General features: G+C 44.6%; 1 protein-coding gene across 4 annotated transcripts in view; it reads left to right on the top strand.

Annotated features, from left to right (window-relative positions):
* Window positions 1–14,822, top strand: part of ZNF185 (zinc finger protein 185 with LIM domain) — a 71,193-nt gene extending 56,371 nt beyond the window's left edge. For 3 of the 4 annotated variants that reach the window (XM_084871066.1, XM_084871065.1, XM_084871063.1), the window contains 6 exons: window positions 2,339–2,449; window positions 4,050–4,130; window positions 6,253–6,324; window positions 8,255–8,357; window positions 11,302–11,400; window positions 12,613–14,822. In XM_084871066.1, the coding sequence (XP_084727192.1) occupies window positions 2,339–2,449; window positions 4,050–4,130; window positions 6,253–6,324; window positions 8,255–8,357; window positions 11,302–11,400 (466 nt within the window). In that variant the 3' untranslated portion in view covers window positions 12,613–14,822. The remainder of the gene's footprint in view (window positions 1–2,338; window positions 2,450–4,049; window positions 4,131–6,252; window positions 6,325–8,254; window positions 8,358–11,301; window positions 11,401–12,612) is intronic. The other variant, XM_084871064.1, reaches the window with a different exon arrangement.
* Window positions 14,823–15,666: the final 844 nt, after the last annotated feature.

Here is a 15,666-nt window from a genome sequence, read left to right as displayed (position 1 = left end):
GAGAGGAAGGGAGAGAGATAGAGAGAGAGATAGAAGGGAGAGAGATATATATTTTATTGATTTTTTACAGAGAGAAAGGGAGAAACATCGACCAGCTGCCTCCTGCACACCCCCCACCGGGGATGCGCCCGCAACCAGTGTACATGCCCTAGACCGGAATCAAACCTGGGACCTATCAGTCCGCAGACCAACGCTCTACCACTGAGCCAAACCGGCTTCGGCCATGGGCTTCATTTTGAAGCCATGGCATCAACTCTGTTAGACCATGCCCGGCACACAGAACCATATTATATGGAAGTCATTTGTGCCATGAATACCTGGGTTGGAAAAGGCATATGGGTTGCCGTTGCCATTCATGGAGATGAAAGTTCTCAGAGGAGGGTGTGCTCTGATGTGGATGGAACTCCCTGCCAGAGATAGCGGAAGTTCAGTGAAGTCTTCCACTGCCATCACCACCAGTTTGGTCTTGAATGACAGCATTTGGATGCTCCCTTTGCTCCCTAGAGGTCTTTTCCAGTAGTGGCCATGAGTAGGGAATAGCCTCATGTGAGCCAGCTATACTGGCCATATACACATTGAACAAGATGTACAGGACCCTGACTGCCTGCCCTCAGGGAGCACACAGCATACTGCTACTGGATAGAGGACCTGGCCCTCAACAGGTCTGTCTATGGCCAGCTTGACTTTGTGTGGGGAAAATTTCACAACACAAGTCCAGGTATTGCTTATTAACACTGGGACCAGTGAAACAAGGAAGAGCTTAGCATGGAAGAAGCAGCAGGAGAGCTTAGCTCTCTGGGAAGTCAGAGAAAAGGGGTCCTTAGGAATAGATTCAGGGGGTTAGCCTAGAACAAGCTGCTGGTGCCCATTGCTCCCCTGGTTGCAAGTCTCCTGGGGACCCTTAGAGGTTAGGAAAGTCACACCTGTGGGGTAAAAAGAGGGGGAATAAGATGGAAAAGTGAATGGCACAAGCTGCTCCCCAGAGAGAGAGAGCATGTGCCGGGTCCATTTGTATTGAGGCTTTTATCTTTCTCTGGCTCTGTATTTTATCCCCTGTCTTTCCAGGTTCCCATGGGGCTTTCCCTCTCAGCCAGTCTACCTCCTTCAGTTTCAATTATGCACTGTGTCATAGGGTGATGTAGGAATATGCACAGAGTGGGTACATTGAGGCCTGGGATGAGAGACTAGGTACCCCAGAAGGGCTTCCTGAAAGAGAAGGTGGTGTTAAGTGCAAAGGCATGAGAGAGCTCATTCAGTATGGCTAGAGGTTCAGGTACACATGACATCATTTGGGACAATGTGGCTGGGGAGCCAGGCAGGTGCTAGATCATGATTGTTTTTCCCCTCCCCACTCTTAAACTAGTTGAGGTCTTGGGCACTGGATTCTCGGGCAAGGGAGTTATGCCCCAGAGCCTAGGCCAGGCAGAGGGAAACCACATCCAGAACATGATCTGGAACCGCATGTTGGAGAGAAACCAAAATCAGTCCAGGGCAGTGTGCACCTATAGAGCTGGCCTGAGGCTGCTGGAGAAGGGGCAGATGTGATACAGATGGCACATACGGGGCAGTGGTGCCAGTGGTGGTGCCGAACAGGATGCCCTGACTTGCAATAGGTAGCTAAGGCAGCTTTAGTATCAGAATGGTGACCTGAGAGCAGGCAGAGTGAGAGTAAGTAAGAACCTGGCCAGAGAAAGGCCTTGTAAACTGGCTAGGAGGTCAGATTCCAGGCCAAGGGCTATGCATTGCAGCTGAAAGATGGCGACTCAGAAAAAATCATTCTACCTGTCAGTTTCCTATCTCTGCTCGTGAGCAGTGCCTTCCAGAATTAACTGCATCCAAGTCTCTTCCTTGGTGATGCTTAAACTCATGTGTCTCTCACCATCAGCCTTGTATTCATTGGAAAGTTCACTGGGGAGGGGAAGCTGATCTTAGGAAGGGGCTTTCCAACCCAATGAGTGGATTATTTAGTGTCAAGTCTCTAGTACCCCCATGATGTGCCCTAACCAAGTAAGCCACAGGCCAAAGCACTTGGCTACAGTAGAATTTTGTGTGGTAACTGGAAGATTGGAGTCTTGCCACTGATTCACGGTGTGACCTGGGTCACTTTGCTTTGGGTTTTCTCACCTGTAAAGTTAGTGATACCACCTATCGACCTCAGGAGTCTGGAAGAGCAAAAACTCAGTGATTTGCAAGGGTTATTTTAAAAACATCAATTAAAAAAAAACAAAAAAAACTTGAGGTGGCAGTCAGGGGACTGGGATTCAAAAATTCTGTGTGAGCGCCTGTTTGATATCAGCTCTCAGTACGGACACACTCATCTTCCCTCTGTTTCTTTCAGGGTGAGAAACCCCTCGAGCTGTATGGTCACCGTTACAGTTACTGCTGCTGCCGAGCAGCCTCATGTTTACATCCCAGCCTCCCCAAGTGAATTGGACTCCAGCTCAACCAGGTAAGAAGGGACGACCTGGGACATGTTCTCTGGGCTGTTTCCTCCATGGAGCTAAAGGACTGGACTTTTATCCCATGTCACTTCTCTCCCATTAGCTCTAGTGCCTCTCCCAACTCCTAGTGGCCATTGGTTAAGGGGCCACATAGCGCAGCCCCAGGACCTATCCCAGTGAAAGACTAAGGTGCTACTTCCTAGAACTCTGCCATCCGTAGAATCTTGCTGATGGCTCTTGGGGGACATTCATGGAAAGGCCAAAGAAAGCCCATGGAAGCCAGGGCATATGTCTGTCTCCCTCACATTATCCATCATAAGGAGAGGCACACACTCACTGCCTCGTGTGTGTTTCTGGCCACATCTACAAACTTAGAGTGTAGGAACGGAACCAGTGCAGAGAGTCCAAGTGAGGTTTGTGTGTGTGTGTGTGGGGGGGTGTGGGGTGGGGAATCAGAGGGGCTTTTGCTGACATCAGACACAGAAATGGGACTACATTGGAAACCATGGTGAGCCCAGCATGAGGCAGACCTTGTTTCCAATGTCGCCAGGGGCCTAGCCAACATGAGGTGACTTCTGGGACCCTGGAGCTCTGTGAGTGACAAGAGAGAGGTTAGATTGCTGATGTCTATTCACAGAGAGTGGAGAGGACCAAGTTCAGGATTGTGGCTTGGAGACTCTCCTGGTCCCAGTAGAAGAGGAAGAAAGTGCAGTCAGAGAGGAGAGGTGGGCAGGCCACTGCACTGAAGTCTGCAGGGAGGGGCGCAGGGAGTGGGTTGGAGGGCTCTGGTAGTATTGAGATCTGTATGAAGTAGGACAACATACCACGACTGGCTGCAGGGATGTTCTTTCTGGGGCTCTCACATCCACACACAAAGCCAAACTCATGGGCTTTGATTTCAGCCTGAGTTCCCAGTAGGCTCAGCAGTCCAGCAGCTTCCGCTTGCCACTTTCCTTGCCCAGTGGCAGCTGGGGCACACCTGCATCTCTGCCCCCAGGCCTTCCCATTATCCTTCGCTTTCTTCAAACCAGCTAGAAGTCCTCCTAGCCCTGAACCCCTCCTTGGGGCCAGACCTAGTTCCCTGTAGTCTTTCAGTATATCTCTTTCTTTTATTTTTTTATTTTAAAATATATTTTATTGATTTTTCACAGAGAGGAAGGGAGAGGGATAGAGAGTTAGAAACATCGATGAGAGAGAGTCATTGACCAGTTGCCTCCTGCACACCTCCTACCGGGGATGTGCCCACAACCAATGTAAATGCCCTTAACCGGAATCAAACCTGGGACCTTTCAGTCTGCAGATTGACACTCTATCCACTGAGCCAAACCAGTTTTGGCTCTTTCTTTTACTTATTTTTCTTAAATTTTAAATTGATTTTGAGAGAGAGAAGGAGAGAGAGAGAGAGAGAGAGAGAGAGAGAGAGAGAGAGATTTTTAGACATCTATTTGTTGTTCTACTTATTTATGCATTCATTGGTTGACTCTTGTATGTGCCCTGACTGGAGATTGAACCCATAATCTTGGTGTATTGGGACGATGCTCTAGCCAACTGAGCTACCTAGCCAGAGCCCAGTATACCTCTTTCTGTTCTGCTGTGCTCCTTCTACAGCAAAGGGATTCTCTTTGTGAAGGAGTACATGAATGCTAGTGAGGTATCTTCCGGGAAGCTGGTGTCTCCACGTTACAGCAGGTAAGAGCAAGTCCCTGAATCTTTCATGCCATGGCCTTCTCCCACGGGGCCCTGTGTCGTCCTCATTCCTGCATCCCCAGTACCTCATCCAAGAGTAACTTCTGTGTAATCATGTATTGAATGGATAAATGATATAATTGCCTACGGACATGATTTATGCATTTCCAGCTGTTCTTACTACCTCAGTGCCTTTGTGTTTCCCCTTTGTCATTAATTCACCTTACACCCCACTTCCAGTGCCATCCATTTCTGCCTGTCTTTGTTTCTTGGTAGACTCCAAACTTTCTTTTGTGAAATACTGAGAGTATCACTCTTTACAGAAGTGGCGGGGCCCTTATTAGACAATGTAGTGAATTTCATCGTGCTCTAGAACATAAAGATTCTCTCTTCAGATTACACAATCTTTCCTGCATGCCAAGTTGCCTCATTTGAACATGCATTTGACTGTAGGTCCTGATATGTATGTAACTTTTTACTCATCATCTCTTCATCTTCTTGTTTCCTGAAGCCATGTGAGGGTTTCTCCTGCACCACGTCAACGAAAATAGCCTATACTGAGACTGCATCCCCCCGCCCGCCCCCCCCCCCCCCCCGGGAATGTTTCTTTATGACATATCACCTCACTGCTAGGGTGAGGATTTTATAAACAGAGAAGCAACCTGGTATTATTTGAGGATCGGGCCTCTAGGGATTCTGAACCAGTTTTCACTGGTGCTATGAAATGATGACCATGGGCATGGGGGTCATGTTCAAGCCCCACCTCAACCCCCAGTGGCTAAATTATTTTGGACAAAATACTCGACTTTCTGAGCCTCAGTTTCTTCATCTGCAACCCCTTAGGGTAGTTTTTTTCACCAGCTTTATTGAGATATAACTTACATATAATAAATTTCACTTTTTAAAATGCAGAGTCCAGTGTTGTTTTAGTACATGTACAATGTTGTGTAACCATTAGCACTATCCAGTTCTCCGTGAGCATTTTCATTACCCCAGAAGGAAATCCTGTACCCGTTAGCAACTCTCCACACCACCAGCCACACAGCCCCTAGCCATCACTGATCAATTTTCTATCTCTATAGCTTTGTTCAGAGAGGCTTTGAGTTTAGAAAGAATGTATGTAAAACCTCAAGCACCCCCAAGGGAGCTGCCCTGGTCATCTAGCATCTGCCTCTTTGAGTGTCATTTGACTGAACTTTGCCCCTGCTTTTGGTTTTCCTTCTCCCAGCCCCACCATTCTGCTAAATTTATTTCTTACACTCTGACGATTGAATTAATTTTAAAATTAAATTTAATATCTGATCAAAATGGACAAGCCAGTGGATTTCTTGACTGGATAGTGAGAATTGTCCGGTCCAGTGTGTTTTCTCCTTTTTCCTCAGAAGGCTCTGAGATAAGCTTAGTTCTCAGAAGAAATTAGAGTCTGGGCTGAAACTCTAGCTCACCCCTTTTTATGGGTGTGACCTTAGGCAGGTCATTTACCCTCTGAGTCAGTTTTCCTGACTACCTCAGGGGGTTATTATATGACTCCTGTGAGATTGGAAGCTACACTAAGCATCCCGCAGGGCTTGTAGTTAGTAGTCCTTCCCTGCAATGGTTTTATCTTTTAACCATCAGTTTGTATTATAAAAAGTCTTGTTATTGAAAAATGATTATGAAAAAAAGGGGGGGTGGATCTCACTTCCTGTAACCCAAACACAGGTGTATGTCAGAATGTTTTCTTTGTTCCCATCTGTAGTGTCTAATATCTGCTGTGAGTGGGCTCCTGGTGACTGTCACATAACAACTCACACACTATGTGGGGAGAAAAACCCTGCTCTTTTCCCACTGGTCAGTGGAATGCGGGGCCCTTATGGTATACACAGCCTCAAGAATCAGAGCCACGCTTCACCATGGCAGATCCTCTCCTCCCCCCCCCCCCCCATGCAAGGGCTTTTCTCCAAGAGAACTACGCCTCCTTGGTGCCAAGTTTAAAGCTTCTTGTGACATTTTGCATAACAGATGATAACTGGCCATGCAGAATCATGTCTCAACTGTGCTAATGAGAAAAGCATCCCCACTCATGACTGTGGTAGTTCCCTGGCTCTCATTTTCTTCTGTCCTCTTCCCTTACCACCCCCTGCAGTATCAGCAATACTGAGGACTCCTTCAACATGGAGAAGAAACCCACATATGACAGCACGCCATACTCTGAGAGGTGAGTCTGCTGTCTTACCAGGGAGCTTGCAGGTCTACAGAGAAGGAACAGTTGAGATTTCCACAATAAGTCTGATTGCTTTTGTCTCCTGTTTTACTGCTTCTAGTCCACTTTCAGATCTTTCACATCACTGTGCATCCCTTATAGGGATGTCACACTAGTGTTACCTAAAGCCTTCAGCTAAGACTGGAGGGTGGACACAAAAGGCTTCTGAGAAAGGATATGGTGGTGTCTGAAAGCCCAAAGGGCTCCTGTTAGCAGGGGAGGCCCTTGGAATTAGAACCTAATTGATCACTTCATGAACTTGCAAATCTGACCAGAAGGAAAAGAACTATAAGAGAGAGTGGTGAGTGGGAAATGAAGAAACGTGGGTTGCTCTCATCAAGAATCCAGAAAAGAGTCAGAAAGAACCATTCATTTGAAATGAATGAAGGTGCAGAGAGCAGCTCATTCAGCAGTTTCAAAAGCTGTCACTAGACAGCAGTCTTGGAATGGTCTTAATGAAAAAAATAGTACTGTTTTTCTTTTCTTTTTTTAAATTTTTTTTTATTCATTTGGGAGAGAGAGAAAAACATGGAAGAGAGAGAAAATATTGATTGGTTGCCTTCCATACACACTCCAACTGGGGATTGAACCCACAACCTAGGAATGTGTCCTGGGCAGGAATCAAACCTGCAACCTTTAGGTGTGTAGGAAAACACTTAATCAGTTGAACCACCTTGCCATAGCAAGAAGTCTTGTTTTTCAATTCTTGGCATAGGGGAGCAAGGAATCTTAGAGATACAGTTTACTCAGGTCACAGTGAAGAAAACAGGTCTGGAAATAATAAATCATGTTTTGTAAGTCACACAGTAAGTATTACAGGGATCCAAAAGTGTATGGTCTGAGAGGCAGGGCTCAGTGTCCTGGGCATGAACAGAAGTGCCATCAAGACAGGTGGCCTCGTAGGGCATACAGCAAGCATGTCAAACTCAAAGACTAACACGGGCCAAATAAACAAGGTTGAAGTTTATGTGGGCCGCAAAACAACAAAAGCTTCAATTTTCGTAGACACATAGGTTTATTTCGATAGAGACATGCTGAATATTAAGGGCTGAAATAAATGATTCATTGTTAACATAATATAATAGAACATTTTAATAAAAATTATTTTTCTTGAACATTAACTTACCAGGCACTGAATAACTCTACAAATTAATAAGCGTAACACAAATAAACCCATTTTTCTTGTTTCCTGAAAGTGAAATATTTTCTGTTGCACACACCAAACAAGTCAGTCCAAGATTAAAGTTGTGGCCATCGGCTGCTAAACTATTCGCTGCTAGTATGAGTGGAGAGAAATGGTGCGCCTGCACGTAAGGCACATAAGGGAAATGAATGCAACACAATTTTAGTCATCAGTCATCAGTGAATGTTGTAGTTCATTATTAATAATTACATCGCATAACAGGATATTATAAAAATTAAGTTATGGGATTTTTATTAAATTGTTTCTTACATGCCATTATATTGGCTGGGCTGCAAAAATATTCATTGTGGGCTACATGCAGCCTGTGGGCCACGAGTTTGACATGCTTGGCATATAGGTACATATCTTCCTGTAGAAGACATGGGTCTTCCTGTTCTAGAGGGGAGCAGTTAAGCTAGGCAAGAGTCAGGGAGAAGAAATTTGACTGGAATAAGAATCACATCGGGGTGTCTGCACATTTGATAGTGAGTATGAAGATGCATGAAAATAATGTGAGGATCCACAGTGGCCTAGGCAGGCCCAGAGCTGTGTGGCCAATTGCACACCACAGAAAAAGTTGGCAGGCTGAGAACACTGGCAGCAAACCTAGGCCTGGCTCTATCAAACTAGAGGGTGTAACTGTATCGCATTAGTAGTCTGCATGCCAGACTGATCACCAGGTTCTTGTTTTTCATCTCACAGAACATCCGGAGGAATCTGTACTTATTGCAACCGAGAGATCAGAGACTGTCCAAAGATTACCCTTGAACACCTTGGCATCTGCTGCCATGACTATTGCTTTAAGGTAAGGAAGTGGGTGTAGCTGCTGAGAGCATTATCTAGAGTTAGGGAGTGTTAAGGGCTTAGAAGGCTTAATCTCAGTATGATTGCACTCCATTGGCTTTGCAGAACTGGGAGCTGAATGAGCTTCCAAGTCCAAGGGAGTGAATAAGTGTTGGGGACCGAAGCCTGACTAGAGTGGGCTAATGAGAGAACAGGACATGACATGTGGAAATGGAAAAAGTGAGTCTGGAAGACTCTCTTCTGTGCTTGGTTTTATAGGGGAGCAGTGCAAGAAGACAGCAGATCTTTGCAATAAGGGTACAAAGGGAGATAATTTGAGGGCCAATTGTGTTCTGTGGACTCCAAGTAGGATTACATTTTTCAACCTGTTTTACATATGGTTTGACAAAGAACATTTCATTTCCTGATTCCTGGACTCATGTGAAAATTCTTAGAAGATGCTGTCAACTTCTGGTTATGTACTTAATTCCAGAGCATTCCTGTTAAATAGCAAAATCCCAGGAGCCTGAGAAATAAGTAGCTCTCAATGCATTTAGTCTCACAGCGCTAGTGTTAGGGGAAGGCTCAGCCAGCGTAGGTGGCAGTCCCTGAAAAGGCTTTGTAAGGGAGTTGGGTCTGGAGTCTGGAGTGAAGGGGCCCACAGAGGTGTTTTCCAGGAGGCAGCTGCCTTTGCTGAACATGAGCAAAGGCAGCTGCCTCCTGGCCCTTGACACAGAGGGAATAGGAAGAGGAAGAAGAGGTCCACAGGTAAGGGAGGAGGTGCAGGGAAGTAGACATGGAGGAACAGTGATTTTATTTTATTTTATTTTCATTTATTTATGTATTTATGACTTCAATGAGCAATTTTATTTTTAATTTCTTTATTGATTAAGGTATCACATATTTGTCCTCAACCCCCCATTCCAATCCCCCACGCCTCCCCACTCATGCCCCCACCCCCTTATTGTCCTTGACCACTGGTTAGGCTCATATGTATGCACACAAGTCCTTTGGTTGATCTCTCCCTTTTATCCCCACCCTCCCTTTGAGGTCCAACAGTCTGACCCATGACTCCTTATCTCTGGGTCTGTTCTTGTTCATCTGTCTATGTTGTTCACCACTTCCCCTAGATGAGTGAGATCATGTCCTACTGGAAATATACTTATAAGAGTAAAAAATGAGACAAGCAATAATGGTTATGCTGCAAGGCATATGAATCAGTCTGTAGCGAGTTTCTTTCTGGGCCAACAAGTTCTTCTCAGACCCAATCTCAGTGTCAAACAGTTTCTTATGTGTACATGTCAGCAATGATATTTCAGTTCTGGATGGTGAACAAATGGTGGTAATGCAGGTCCGACCCTCTCTGGTTTGGTCCTGGGCAACATGCAGTGATTGTGAGGTAACCAGGAGCAGTGATTTTAAACTTGACTGGCTGGCGCTCACATAAGAGCTGGGGAAGTTGGAGGTGTGGCAAAATGGTGAGACCTGATATTTTGGGGGGATTCTGGGAAGGTAGGTCAGGTGAGCACAGGGTGGAAAGGGAATTATTTTTCTAGGATCACAGAGCTGCTCAGAACCAAGGGTTAGCAATCCTGGTTCTGACATCAGAATCAACATTATGTCACTACATTCTGCTGCCTCTCAGGAAAGGTCACCCCATTGCTCAAGCTCATTTGTATATACCAGTCTGTCAGTATCCTTAATTGTAGGTTTTTCTTACCTTTATCAGGTTGATATAACATTTTAAAATACAATCTGGTATTGTTACATTTAGAAAAAAAGGGAGGACATTCATGGCTGAAGCATCATAATAACTCTTTAGCGTCCCTGTTCTTCACAGTGTGAAGCACGTTGCAAGCCAGATTGTTGATTTTTTCTGTGTTCCTGGAGGTGACCCCCACAATGATCAGCACCATTAGTTGGCTAAGTTAAGGTTCAAGTGTTGGTCCACGGCAACTAAAATGACAGAAACAGTGATAATACATTGAGTCCTCACTTAATGTTGTCAATTGGGTTCTGCGACTTTAAGCATATAACGTTAAATTCTTAAACCAATTTTAATGTATAACCAAACCAAGCCCGGCTGTTGTGGCTCAGTGGCTGAGCATCGGCCTGTGGGCCAGGAGATTACAGTTCAATTTCCGGTTGGCCCAGATTGCGAGCTCGATCCCCAGTGGGAGGCATGCGGGAGGTGGACGATCAATGATTCTCTCTCATCATTGATGTTTTTGTCTTTCTCCCCCTCTCCTTTCCTCTCTGAAATCAATGAAAATATTGAGAAATTAAGAAAAAAACACACATAATCCAACCATAGGGGAGATGCATGATCACTTTGCATGAGTGTCCTCCCTTTTTTTTCTAAATGTAACAATGCCAGCTGGTATTTTAAAATGTTATATTAGTTAGATGTCCAATCATTAGAAACAAGAATTAAGTTCCTAAGGCATCTCATCAATGTTAAGGAGCCATGGATCAGACTGTTGGACTTCAAAGGGAGGGTGGGGATAAAAGGGAGAGATCAACCAAAGAACTTATGTGTACACATATGAGCCTAACCAGTGGTCAAGGACAATCGGGAGGTGGGGGCATGAGTGTGTGTGGGGGGTTGGAATGGAGGGTTGAGGACAAATATGTGATACCTTAATCAATAAAGAAATTAATAAAAAGAAAACATGTTATTTGAGGACCTGCTTGGTGGATTTAGGCCTCAACCCAGGCCTAGTTATAAAACCAAGGCTCCTACCCACTAGGTAATCATCCTGCTTGCTAGTTTTTGTTTTGTTGTTTCATTTCTAGTTTGGTTTTGTGTCTCTTTTCTGCCATTTTTCAATTGTTTGCTTTTAAGTCCAAGGTGTGCCTTCTGCTCCGTGTCTGCCTGCCTACCTTGGTCAGGTGCCCCCTCCCAACTGCACTCATTTATGTTGCTTCACTTATATGCTGACCTCTGGGCTTACTTTCTCTTTCAGTGTGGGATTTGCAATAAACCGATGGGTGAGCTCCTGGATCAGATCTTCATTCACCGTGACACCATCCACTGTGGAAAATGCTATGAAAAGCTCTTCTAGGTATGTGTTGGTACCCCAGAGGCCAAGCAGCCAAGGTTATTTAGAGGGAAGAAATGTGCCCTGATCTCTCTCTCTGAGTCTCAACCCAGGGCACTGCTGTCTCTCTTCACCTGTATGTCCAGGAGGCCCCAAGTCTTCTGTACCTATGCCCTATGGTACTTTGAAGTCTTAGGTGGAAAGATCCTCCCAAGGAACACTTCCAGTTTGCAGGGTTTATAGTCTCTTCCTCTAAAGAAGCACCTTCAATGCAGCACCTCGGTTGAGCCCTCTAGCTGCCCTGGGAGGCCAGCCAGGCATATGTTGTTAGCCTTAGCAGGAACAAGGAAATGAAGACCTCGGAAGAAAACAGGCCCAGGGAAACACCTTGCTGGTGTATGGCAACATCAGGACCTCAACCCCGGACTTCAGATTCAGGCTCAAGGCTCTCTGCTATAGGCCCTTGGGCCGCTTCACCATTGCTTGTGTAGCATAAAATCAGAACTCAATAGCTAAGGGCAGTGGTCGGCAAACTGTGGCTCGCGAGCAACATGCAGCTTTTTGGCCCCTTGTGTGTGGCTCTTCCACAAAATACTACGGCCTGGGAGAGTCTATTTTGAAGAAGTGGCGTTAGAAGAAGTTTAAGTTGAAAACATGTGACTCTCAAAAGAAATTTCAATCTTTGTACTGTTGATATTTGGCTCTGTTGACTAATGAGTTTGCCACCACTGGCCAAGGGGTTCAGTAAAACAAGATACAGCTGGGGGCAGTAGTAGGTAAAGGCCAGGATAAGTAGGCATCTGTGGGAGGGGATGGTGCCATCTTGGGACTGGCCTGACCAGGAAGGGCTGCTTGGACAGTCTCTCAGCCGCATTGTCAACACTGCCTGCAGATGGATTTGCACAATAAAAGCCAGTAGAATCCACCCATGTCTGAGCCGCATGAGACCTAGTGTCATAGGACACTGCCTTTCCAGATCCTGGAGACAGTTCATTTTTAGCATCTCCTCAGCTAGAAATGCAAACCGGAATATCTCCCTTGAAGGCACTGGAAATGGGTTGCCCCAGCTACAAACCTGTTTGCCGTCTCTCTAGAAGGCATATTGGCCTGCACTGTTACTTGTGATACCTGAAGCAGTCACCCACCCCAGAAGACTCTGACTGGTCATTAGATGGGATGTGTATTTCTAATCTCATGGCTGCTTCTATTTTATTTTTATTTTATTTTATTTTTTAGCTCCTGAAGCTGATGACTCCTGGACAAGTTTGGCCATCCTCAGTTGTCCTAAGTTGCTGGCTCTTCTTCCCTCACCATTTGATTTCTTCATGCTTTTGCCCTTCTCAAGTTGAATTTGCTTACATCTAGTAGCATATGTTAATGATGCTATGATAATTACTCGTGTGTGTAGCTTTTTATAGGTCAGAAAGTGCTTCACATCCATGATCTTATATGAGGCATAAGCAAAGAGGATTGAACAAGAATTCCATCTTTGCTTCCCTAAGGCAGGTGGGCCTCCTGACAAGTTTAGGTGGCCTGGTATGATAGGCAGAGGCAGGAGCATTGGGTTTGGTGTGTACCAACTTGGAACAGAGAGCAAATCACATTTTGGTTTGCATCTCTGAGTGTACCTTTGGGACTTTAGAATACAAGGAGACTGCTGATGCTTCTGAGGGACCAGATTAAAAACCGATGACGATCCCTGATGGGTAAATCACAGGCATTGAATGCTAGAGATTGGTATAGGCCAATGTTTAGCTTGTCTATTTGCCATATATACATGTTTAAACTTTCCATATACTTTTAAAAATAGCTAGTTACTTTTGATTGAAGTATATAGCAGTTTTTAATTATCTCCTTCTACACACCTTTTACTATATAGTTGAGGTTATTTTTCCCGCAGGCATGTATTAGAAAGTTTACATAATTTTGTTTAAATTCTATAGGATGTGATTCTTAGGAGGCTACAGACCAAAGGAACATCTATGTCTGAACCTTGATAGCTGATTAATACCTTTGCCCTCAATTCCCAATCCCTACACTTGACACAGAAATCTTCTAAAGTAGGTTTTAGAGTATATACACTCCAGCAGGATTAAGATGGGATAAAGGCAAATGACATTTCTTCAGGCCTTACTACATTCCAGACATCACAAAGTAATGGCATCAATCCCCGTACTAATTCTGTGCAGAGGGCATTCTTGTCCCCAGTTTACAGATGAGGGTATTAAGGCTCAGAAAAGTGGTCGTTGAATTATGCAGAACCATTGCTGTCTCTCTCCAGCACAGTAACCACAACAGCCAACATTAATTTAGTGTTGAGTATGTGCCAAGCTCTGTGCAGAGTTTACTTAATCCTGCCAGGTAATACAATCCTCCCCCCACCCCAGACCTCCTCTGAGGCATGTTCTAACAAAGAGGGGAAGGTGAGAAATTGCACTGCTCCTCTGAGCATCCTGAGTCCCACCCTGCCCCCATGAAGTACCAAACTGTCCATCTCCCTATCCTCTTTCTGTGAAACACCTCTGAATTGAGATGCTCTCATCTGGGAAGAGATTTGCTCAGAGTCCTTTGCAAATAGGAATTTGTCAACCCAGGGAAAACTCCAGTGGGCTAGCCAATCTGAGCACAAGACCTTCAGTGATCTCCTATTTTCTGGTCCAGACTCTTTCTCATGCTAGTGGAAACCCATTGGCTGGCTGGACCTGTGCTTCCCTCAGGTTCAATTGTGCTCCACTGCCTTTGTGACCAGCATCACTGTATAAGCTCCTTGAGAGGAGGAACAACCTCACAGTGTTTCTAATGAAAAATGAGGGCCTGTTGATTTAATTAGAAAATGTCTCCCATCTCTCTCCAGTTTCTGAGCCCTATGCGCGTTGGCTGGTGGACTTGATCTTCCGGCCAAATGATTAGAGTGGATCATTCCAGTTATTTGCATAGATGTGCATCAGATTTGCTCTAAAGGGAATAAGTGGCACGATTACCAACACTAAATGTAAGCTGGTATTTCTCAAATCTAGCCTGCAGCATGGGACTTGGCACATGGTAGGCACTGACACATAGATGCTAAGTGAATGAGTGAAAGGGAAAGAAAGATCAATCCTTTGGATGGGAGGTGCCATCTCTGGGTCTTGGTTCAGGCCCAGTTGATGGAGTGCAGAATAAAGAGGTCCGAGATAGGCTGGTTTCCCCACCTTCAAGGTACACTGTGCCTTTAAGGGAGTTTTAGAACCAACATGCAAGATATTGTCACAAAGCTTGCAAGACCAATATTGATTTCAGTCCAAAACAACATCTCTCAATTCTAAAAAGGCCTGGAATTTTGCAGACTCGAAGAGGGGTGGTTGCATTACACTTTTGCTTCTTTTTAATTGCCTAATGTTTTTAATCACTTGCTTAACCCACATTAATGTACACACTTATAATAAATGTTAAGATATTACATTGTCAATATTAAGGCTTCCTTTTTTTTTTAAAGTGTAATAACTTGGTGCCTTTGGCTGTATGATTTATTTTCTCCTGTTATCTAAAGCCATTTTCTCTACAAAAGCTGGTAAATACTTTTAAAAGCATCAAATCTAAACAGAAAAAAAAATAGCAAGCTCTTGAAACTATGCATGCACAAAAGTGGGAATTCTTGACCTGTCAGATCTTAATGAAGAATATGTTATCCTTGCGGGGGGTCATCTTCCTCTTCATTACAATTGCAGACAAATGGCCACCTAGTCCTTATTGCATACTTGCAATGACCATGAGCACAGTCTCTGTAAGCCCATTCTGTCTGTGGACAGGACCAGTTTTAGAAAATACATTTTTTTTTCCCCCCAAAACTAAATTACATACATGTTATTTTCAAAACTTGAATGCCAAGAGCAAAACTCTGGCTATTAAATAATAACAACAATGCCAATGCAAAACAACAAAATGAGAAATCAGAATTATGGACATATTAATATTTTTAGCTACTAAATAAGTCTCTTTTGTTGCTGGTGTAGATTTACTCAGAGTCCTTGGACTTGCTGCACAAGACTTTGCAGAAGACTGGAAGGTAACAGATGCTAGCATGAGCAGGAACATGATTAAAGAAGTAGCTTCCACTTCAGTCTTCAATTCAGATGACTCCATGTTGGCACCTCAGTCCCTTGCATAGTTTTCAGTTTTCTTCTCCCACTTTGCTGTCATCTGGGCAACTCAGAGTCCTTTTGGGTGAAGGGACACAGGAGGTTCTCTGAGTCCATTGTGATGACAGACATAACACTCGGGCACCCAAATTGGCTGCATTGCTCCTTCTTT

The sequence above is a fragment of the Pipistrellus hanaki genome (assembly GCF_964339955.1).
Source record: "Pipistrellus hanaki genome assembly, chromosome: X".
Classification (NCBI taxonomy): Eukaryota; Metazoa; Chordata; class Mammalia; order Chiroptera; family Vespertilionidae; genus Pipistrellus; species Pipistrellus hanaki.
The sequence above is the reverse complement of the archived record's forward strand: the minus strand, read 5'-3'. Positions and strand labels throughout refer to the sequence as shown.